At 38.7% G+C, this 9590-nt stretch overlaps 1 protein-coding gene across 1 annotated transcript; it reads left to right on the top strand.

Annotated features, from left to right (window-relative positions):
* The first annotated feature begins 4513 nt into the window (after positions 1–4513).
* On the top strand, positions 4514–8806 carry LOC131240864 (GDSL esterase/lipase At1g71691-like). Its single transcript, XM_058239372.1, has 5 exons — positions 4514–5019; positions 5983–6110; positions 6260–6508; positions 6818–7073; positions 8447–8806. The coding sequence occupies exons 1-5, from the start codon at positions 4788–4790 to the stop codon at positions 8668–8670; spliced, it is 1089 nt and encodes a 362-aa protein (XP_058095355.1). The 5' UTR covers positions 4514–4787; the 3' UTR covers positions 8671–8806.
* Positions 8807–9590: the final 784 nt, after the last annotated feature.

Genomic DNA, 9590 nt, shown 5'->3' with positions numbered 1-9590 from the left:
ACCAAACTCAGGTGAGTGACCCAACTTGTCTCATAATTCATTAAAATTAAAATAAATCATTGTGATTGTTTGATTTATTTACTGGTTTGAATATTTTGATATGATGATTGTACGATAAATTTATATGTGAATATTTTAATTGAGACAATTATGCCAAATATGAAAAATACGCATTTACTTATCATCCATCATTCATTGCATTGCATAATGCATGGTCGATCTTAGGGGCCCTCCCTGCAAGAAATGTCAATCCTGGTAGAGCGTTACCAGATGCGGGCTATGCCCAAGCCTACCGAAAGGTGGAAGCCTACCTAACGGGTGGATGCGGGTTGACAACCTCCAGCAGATGGACGATCACCCCATCTGATGCATTCATACCCCATTTTACATTCATATCTTTGTACATGTATTTTTGCATTATTTTAATTATTATGATTATGAACCATGCTGGGTTATATCACTAAGCCTGGCCAGCTTATATTTTTTATTGATGGAAAAACCATACAGAGGAGCCATTAGCAGATGACGTGGCGCAAGAACCGGAAGGATCTACTATACCTGAACACGACCCACCTGAATCATGGCCATACTTATCTGAGGATGAAGTGGCTGCATTAGAAAATTTTTAATTATATGTTTTATTTTGTTAGCACAACTTAATTAACGAATAATACATACTGGTATTTATTTTGCGACTTTAAGGAATTATTTAGCTTTATTTCTTGGGACCAATATTAGCATGAAATAAATATCATTATTGTATAATGGTATAATAAATGAATAATTTTAAGGTTTATTTTATTTTAAGGATTATTAAGATTTATAAATGCTTGGTTGATTGGTGTTATGTATTATGTATGTGTGATTGAGATTGTGGTGGACTTTATATTAAATGTAAATATCACATGCGATTAAACCGATTAAAGAATTAAGTTGGTATACTTTGTGTATAAGTTACGAATCAAAACTCGGGTCTGAGGGTGCACACTCTGTACCCGAATTTTGGGGCGTGACACCCTCTATATTAGAAAAAAAATAAAATTAAATGTGCTATCATTATGAATTTACCATCACCAAACCAAATTAAGTCCTTCAAAGGCAAATATAGCAAAAAAATTTATAATCATTGCACTTGTTCAGTTAGAATCTTGAATTCAAACAGCTAAAGTAAATTATGGTAAAGTATGCTACATTATCTTCACCTTAGAACCCTGAAATGATGATCATCCATAAATCGGACAATCACACCTTAGGCAAAACTTGGCATGGGACGCCCACTATTATTTTTGTAATGGCTTACCATCATGTTTATTTGAAATCCAATCAATTCATCAAAAGTTTCTCATCAGGATTAAAGAATTACCTAAAAGTCACAATATTACAAATAAAAGAGTTGATCACATGTGTGCACAGATGTTTACATAGATGTTTTTAGGTTATTGGATGGCTCACGTAAGTGATGAATGGTTTGATTTTAGGATCAAAGCCAAAGAGAAAAAAGAAAAAAAGATTGATGTACTTGATGGATGGGTTAGATTTTATACATGTTTAAGTCTTTTCCTTCGCATTATGGCTAGTTGGTTTTGCCAATTATCCATGTAAAATAAAGTAAATGAGCTATCATTATGATTTTATCATCACCAAACCGAATACAGCTGTAGACACCCCACCCAAGCTAATGTCTCGAGAAGGCTAAGACAATCCATAAATCGTTATCATATTCAAAACCAAACCTAAATCCCAGCGTAAACCTAATCCTAACCCAAAAGTCTCAAACTTCTAGACCGAGACCCAAAACCTTGATCCAAACCGTTCAATTCACATATAGCTCCCGCCTATACCTTATACCTTAACTAGAACCTTTTACCCAAACCTAAGCCTACCTATCTGAGCCGCAAAAATCTCAAAAGAAGACCATCGGACGAACCAACGCGACGAACAAGACCTACACGGTTGAGCCCAGCCCGAACCCATCACCGGCGGTAATCTGACTACCGCCGGCGGTACTCAGTGTGCCGCCACATGCGGCCCACGTGTGGACATATAGGGACAGCTGTCCTAGCATTCGAAAGTCAACTTTCTCCTACAATTACGCCCTATCCGAGCTTATTTACCATTTTGTCAACCCCTTTAGCCAATAAGAGTGTGTCACGTGGCGTCTCTCTCTCCTCAACCAATCGGCTCTTGCCACGTCAACATTTACCGCTCCCAAGACCAGAAATTACCACATTACCATTGGAGAAGGCTATAAATAGCCCTCTCCTCTTCACATTTTCACCAAGTCACTCTCATTTCACACTTAAGAGAGTGAGAGAGAAAGAGAGTAAGGAAGAGAGTGAAAGAAAAGAGAAGGAGCTCCCTAGCCTTAAAAATCTTGATCTTTCAAGCCACCCCTTAACCTTTCCTCTTAATGTCTCTAGCCCATCTAACCCAGCCCAGTTCGACCATGGTTTGGTCCATGTCCTAGCCTACTCGAGAATCAAGCTAAAGATCTATTCATTTTTACATACGAGCATTCATCATGACATTTATTCCATTCTCAACCCCATTGCTCCTTTAAATCTCTGGTGAACGTATGCTCTGTGACTTACCATACACCAGATCCTGTCACATCAAAAATTTCTAGTGTCTAGTCCATTTTTCTTACCTCTTTGCATAAGCATCATTACAACTGCCTTCTAGACACGTCGTTGGACGGATGCTCTGTAGTCTACCGAAATCTCGGATCTTGCTGCATCAGAAATCCACGTGTGTCTAGTCCCATCTCGACCACAGCATCCATCATCCATTGAGATTGATCTACCACACAAAATAGAGACCGTACGTTCGTACGGGCAGAGAGGGTGCCTAACACCTTCCCTCTTTGTAACCGAGGTCCCTTACCCAGATCGCAGACCAAGAGTCAATCTAAGGTAGGAGAATCTTCGAATTTCTCCAATCTCACGTATTCCGTAAGTTCTAGCCAACTGTGGGATTCGAATATTAATTGGCTAGTGGCGACTCCAATATCCTAATCACCTCCATCTCCAAAACATAACAATACAAATTAGCATGGGCACCGATTTCCAATGTCTACAGTAGCCCAATCCTTCCTCTCAATCATGAAGGCTGCATCATCTTAACCTTGAAATCCTAGAATCAAGATCGTTCATGGAATCAAGTAAGCTACACCTTGGGAAAAATTGGCATGGGATGCCCACAATTATTTGTGTTGGGCAATTAACATCATGTTTATTTGAAATTCAAACCATTCTTCAGAAGTGACTCATTCGAATGAAAGAATTACCCAAAAGTGGTAGTATTACAAAGAAGATCAATTACAACAAGCAAGTTTAGATGTTTTTAGGTTCTGGGGGGCCCAACCCAAGTGATGGATGGCTTAAATTTTGAGATCAAGGCCAAACAAGGTTAATGTACCAGATGGACGGATTAGATTTCATGCCTGTTGAGGCTTTTTCTCAACACTAAGGCTTGTTTTGTCTCACCAATTATCTCAGTATTGTATAATAAATTTGCCAACATTATAAATTTACCACTGCCAAATCAAACCCAAGAATCCTTTGCTAAATGCAAATGGTTTCATGTAACAAGCAAAAGAGTTTTGGTGCAGTTTGGGTGGATCTCTAAGTGTGGGGCCCACTGTGATGTATGTAACTGACATCTACATTCTCCATCCTTTTTAAAAACTCATTTTAGGCATGTTTCTAAACATGAAGCAAATCCAAATCTTAGGTGGACCATACCCCATAACCAGTCATGATTGAATCCTCACCATTAAAAACTTCATGGGGCCACTATTACTATGATTTTACTCAAAATAAGCATAGAAATCTTCAGCGAAATGTCAACGTTATAATTTGTAATCAATGCACGTTTTCGATAAGGCTTGTTTGTGGTAGTAACGTCGGGATGTGTGGTAAAAGTAATGATTACTATTACTACCTAGGGAATGTAAGGGACAATTATTACGGTACACGATATTCTCCTAACTTCACTTCAACATATAAAATAATTTAGCTAGTTAGATACGTTTAAATGTAAATTTTTTAATATGTGTTATAATCATTCTGTTCATCTATTTTATAATATTATTTCAGGGCATGACGAGGAAAATCCAATGCTATTGTGGACCTCAAGAAGTTTTCAATGGCGGCTATTCAATCGGGACTGCTAGCTAGCTGTGATGTGGTCCATTTCTTTTCTGAATATACCTCATTTTTAAAATCTCATTTCATAAAATCATCACGCAAGATGGATAAACGGTATGGATACCTATAACACATGCATCACGTGGGGCCCACGAAACTATGCATGCCACATGAACATACCTCTACCAAGATCACGTACAGTTGGTAATATCCACCCAATGGTAAGAAAAGTATATATATATATATATATATATTATCATGGTAATTAGTGAAACAAAGTAGCTAAAAAGCTTAACCTCAGGTACTTAAAGCCAACGCAAGGGTTTTTTCTTTTTCAAACGGTGAACAATAGAGGGCTGTAACTCTATTTCTTCTTTTTCAAGAACAGTGAACGATAGAGGACTGTAACTCCATTTCTCGTTGACTTCAATCCTCATCGCATAACGTTAATTGCGTGCGTTTGTTTTTGGTTTCCCATGTCCAGCCTACATCTCAATGTGGACATACACACCATAAAGATTTTCTCACATCTTCTCCTAACATTCTATAAATGTCTCCTTCCACTGCATTCCTTCCTTCCATTGTGTCTCGTATCATCTCCACACTAGTGTTTCTTTAGTTGAATAATATCGCTATAACATGGCATTTGCCATGTTGATTTTGGCAATTTCATTGGCTCTGGCTGCCGGGAACGCTGACGCGGCCAGTCAGGTTCCGGCCATGTTCGTGTTTGGAGATTCGTTGGTCGATCCAGGTAATAACAATAATCTGAAGACACTGGCAAAGGCGAATTTTTATCCGAACGGGATCGATTTCCCAGCTGGTGTTACGGGAAGATTCTGCAATGGTGGCACGGTTGCTGATCATTTAGGTATTGGTAATTAGTAATTACACCTGTTTTTTAAATTTGAAAAGATCAGCTGGTGTTGGTGCAGATTGGATTTCACATGAAGCAATGTGGCCCACCAATCCGGACCATTCGTATTGTGGGCCGTTCTGTGGATGGAGAGGATCCAAGAATCATGTGGTTGGATGATTCTAAATCCCATTAAGAAAATAGTCAGTTGTCTAAATTGGCTACGTTTTTTCAATCTGTGTGATTGTTATTCTATGGTACATCCGCAGTAGGGCCCACAATTTGGATTTTTGAAATTCTGAATTTGAATTCTATTTGCATGGTGACCCATTATGCAGATGATGATGATTGGATCGTTGATCTAGTGGGCCATCGTGAGTTTTGCAGTTTGAATGTGAACTGCTGCTGTAACTGTTCCTTTTGCAGGCCACTGATCAGATGGATCCAACTGTCGGATCCCCTTGATTTTTGTGGTATGACCTATCCATGTGATGGCCCATCAGAACAACCGTCCTGATCAACGTACGTGCAGCTGCAACCCATTTTTTTTATACCTTCAGAATTTTGACTTCCAATAATGCACGTTCCTTCAAGAGCAAAATGCTTCTAAATGAAGGGATACCGGTTGGGTTAACCTACAACCGGTTGTATAGGTGGTCAATTTAGAAATTATCTTATACAACTATATGTAATATATGCTTATGAATATGTAGGAGAGTCAAATCATTCAATCCAAGCCATCTGTGAAAGTCCATGGACTGGATGGTAACCATTATCTGACTAAGGTGTTTCTTTAGCGATCAGATGGTTAGGATAATCTGATAGGTATGATTCTCTCATCATCTAACTGCCAAGGATCAGCTGAAATGAATGGACCGTCCAGATCGATGATGGGACCATCCAACATGATCAAAGCCTCTAATTGCATGGCACAACTATTTCACACTATTCATCAATCTCATTTGATTGCTTATGTAGGCAATCTGCTCGGTTTGCCGTTGATCCCACGGTTCAGTGATCTAAGTACCAACGGTTCAAAAATACTACAGGGAGTGAACTATGCATCTGCGGCTGCCGGAATCCTCGACGACACTGGAAAACTGTTTGTATGATATCTTTCACGTCATTCCCTTGACATACTTCATCACATCTGATATTCCTTCTTAAAATTTCTTAGTGGGCCTCACTTGAAATTCATCAATGATCTAATGTGGACAGGCTGAAATTTGTATTTATTCATTTATATGTATGGCAGGGCGATTTATTCTCTATGGATGAACAAATTCAGAATTACCAAAAGACCCATGAGGAATTGAAGTTAGAGCTGAGAAGCATCAATGGAGGAGTAGTTGAGGATTTTCTTCGGAAATCTCTCTTCTTTGTTTGCACTGGAAGCAATGACTACCTCAACAACTACTTATTTCCATTATCTACCAAACCACTGAAATACACCATTAATGCTTTTCATGAATCAGTCATCCAACAATTCACCAGGCAGCTCAAGGTAAGGGGGCCACGACCTATCAACATCCCAATCAAAATCAGACCATGATGATCAGTGATCCACAATCAATCCTACCAGCTCATAAAATGTGAAAGTGGAACAGCTTCTGATGACCATTTGATCTTGATTGAATGGTTTTTCTGAATGAGTAGTGGATCACTTTCCAAGTTGCACTCATAATATAAAACAGTTTCGATCATTGAATAATGGGCCCACTTGGATAATTGAGTAATACATCTTTCTAAAAATTTACGGCATTATCTATATTTTACTGAGTAATTTTTGTTGTTGTTGCTGTTGTTGTTGCAGAGTCTTTATGATTTAGGCGGACGGAAATTTTTAGTTGCAGGACTTGGACCTCTTGGTTGCATTCCAAGTCAAATAGGATCCTCAAGCAAAAATTTAAGTGCATGTGTTGAGACGACAAATGAAATATCGTCGCAGTACAATGCGAAGCTGAAAATGGCGATTAGAGAACTCAATGATAATCTCGCCGGCGCCCATTTTCTTTATTGGGATATATACACTCCAACATTTGAAATTATCAGAAATCCAACTCGTTACGGTATCTCTCTCTCTCTCTCTCTCTCTCTCTGATCAAGCTCTGGTGCTTGTTTTTAAATGTTTGCTGAACCGAGTTAACCTGTCTGAGTCAACTCGGTTCCTTTGGAGAATGAAACTGGTCTGGCCTTCAAAATATACATATATTATGTATTTTACTTGTTTTATGCATAGTACTTTGAAATAGTTGGTGGGCTTTCAATGGGTACCTGAATCCACATGTACTTATGGACCTGAACCGATTTAAGGGGTACGGATATCATTTATTAGATCGGCTAAGAAATCGTGTCAGGTTTATATCTCGCCTTTTGGAAAATTGGGTGTAATTAATTTCACGTCAGGTCCATATGATGTACTTGGTAAAAGTCATGTTAGATCTGTGTGAATGTGTCTTTGAAAAATGCTTTTACATTATTTACACGTCCAGCCAGTTTACAAGAGGGTCTACCATGGTGTTTGTAAGACATCTTGCCTATCTAATAAGGTTATCCCGTTATAAAAGTAGTATGTCTCAAAAATCGGATGGATCCAACCATGAAAATGGGACACCCAATTTTAATATGAAGAATTTTTGGATGATTGTTTATGATTTTTTATGGTGCGCCTTACCTAAGACTTGGATCAGCCTAACTTTCAAAACATCCTATTTTTTAATGGAACAACCTTTTTAGATGGGTGAGATTCGTACAAATACTGTGGTAAACCCGCATACAAACGAAACTTGATTAGAACCGAGTTTTAAGGTAAGTTTCGATACCATCAAATAGGTTACTTTTTCTACTTACAACCATGGATAAGTAACTAATTTGAGAGAAGTTTGATTTTAGATGACTTATAAGTGACTTTTTTACTTAAATGTATTTAATCACTTCAGCTAAATAACAAGAAACCAAGATAGGGTACTTAAGCATATATATAGCTTACTATTCCAATGCCCCCTTAATTGGTTCCAAAAGATGAGATATTAATACAACTTAATAATCCTAACTTTTTTTTAAACACAAGCACTCACACCACAGTAAGATTTCACTGCATGGGTACTCCTACCTATGACCTTAGTGTTGAAACTTTTGTGAGTAAACGGGCATACCACCGAGGCATGAGTAAAGACCCTGGATGAGAAGATTCTAACTCTTTGGTTCTTTGCCTTTGAGGAGTTATAATCTTCAATCTAGGAGATATTTGGAGCATCAACCAAAGCCGATGGGCCCAGGTAGATGAGTAGCATGAACCACCAAGTCATGGGTCCCACTTCTTTATTATTATTATTATTATTTTCCACTTCGAGCTAATTGGAGTCCCTTTTAATCTGCACCGGTAAATTTTTCCTGCAACACAAGCGGATGTATGGATATTTATTTATGAATTTCTGACCAGGTTTCAAGTACGCACACAAGGCATGCTGCGGTGGAGGACGATCCAAGGGTCAGATATTGTGCTTGCCATTGCTGCCATTTGAATGCCAAGATCGGTCCCAGTTTGTGTTCTGGGATCCATATCACCCAACGGACGCTTTCAATGCGATCGTAGCCCAACAAGCATATCAAGGAAAATTACAGAGCAAAGATCCCATGAATGTGCAACAGCTAATTCAACTATAAATATTCATACTCGTTCGTGATTTGTATGTTCTTCTTCTATCATACGTTTGTAGCCGTTCAATCCACGTCACCCTTTTGTTTATCTTTTGTGATTGTCTTTCTACCTCTGATAAACGGACTAGATTACATTTTGTCATTTGAGTTATTCTTTTAATACGAAAATGCACTTATCATGTTTGATGCATTCGTGTTACAATAGGATCAAAACATTCTTCTGCTGTCGTATAGATCAGGTGGGCCATGCATAAAATGGCTAGTTGAATAAATCTCCAAGGATACATGATCAAAATACATGTGTAGATTCCTTGGCTGATTAATCAAGCTGTTTGACTCATCAGGTGGTCAGACATCTACGAAAACGTTTGGTACTTAAACAAATCTCCAGTGATCCTTGATCAACATACAAGTGTGTCCCACCTGATGAGTTGACTAGCCTGCTATCAGGCAAGGGAAACTTTAAGGTGGGACATGATTGATGCGGTCCAAGATCCAGACCCGCAAAACCTTTTTATGAATTGGGCTTGGACCCTACATAGAAGGCTGTGAGTTAGGCTCGCTCTAGTCGAGGTTGATACCTTGAATCCTGGGCTGGGCCAGGACTAAGGTCCTTTAGAAAATGGCCGGACCTGGACATGCTTCTTTGTTGCCTAGTCGCATCCCTTAGTTTACCCAAAGGGTGATGATCACGTGCGTTTGTAGGTTTGGTAATTTTGAATCAGATGGTGGTGACTCTGAAACCACATACGTTGGTGGTGTTGGGTCATATTAGGATTTGATTGAGGTATGTACTTATGCGAGAGATGAGGCCCACACAAACATGTTTAAAGAAGTAACGTAAATTGCATGTTGACCCTGTCACCACCTGATGGTGGTGAACTAGTAAAAACTAAAAACTAAAGTAAAGAGTAAAGATTAAAGAG

Source organism: Magnolia sinica, chromosome 3 (assembly GCF_029962835.1).
Source record: "Magnolia sinica isolate HGM2019 chromosome 3, MsV1, whole genome shotgun sequence".
NCBI classification, from domain to species: domain Eukaryota; kingdom Viridiplantae; phylum Streptophyta; class Magnoliopsida; order Magnoliales; family Magnoliaceae; genus Magnolia; species Magnolia sinica.
The sequence above is the reverse complement of the archived record's forward strand: the minus strand, read 5'-3'. Positions and strand labels throughout refer to the sequence as shown.

Bases quoted from the DNA above. Each gene is read 5' to 3' on its own strand.
- LOC131240864 (XM_058239372.1), top strand. From the start codon at position 4,788: ATGGCATTTGCCATGTTGATTTTGGCAATTTCATTGGCTCTGGCTGCC. The intron at 6,509-6,817 runs GTAAGGGGGCCA...TTGTTGTTGCAG, and splicing joins AATTCACCAGGCAGCTCAAG to AGTCTTTATGATTTAGGCGG. The intron at 7,074-8,446 runs GTATCTCTCTCT...ATTTCTGACCAG, and splicing joins CAGAAATCCAACTCGTTACG to GTTTCAAGTACGCACACAAG.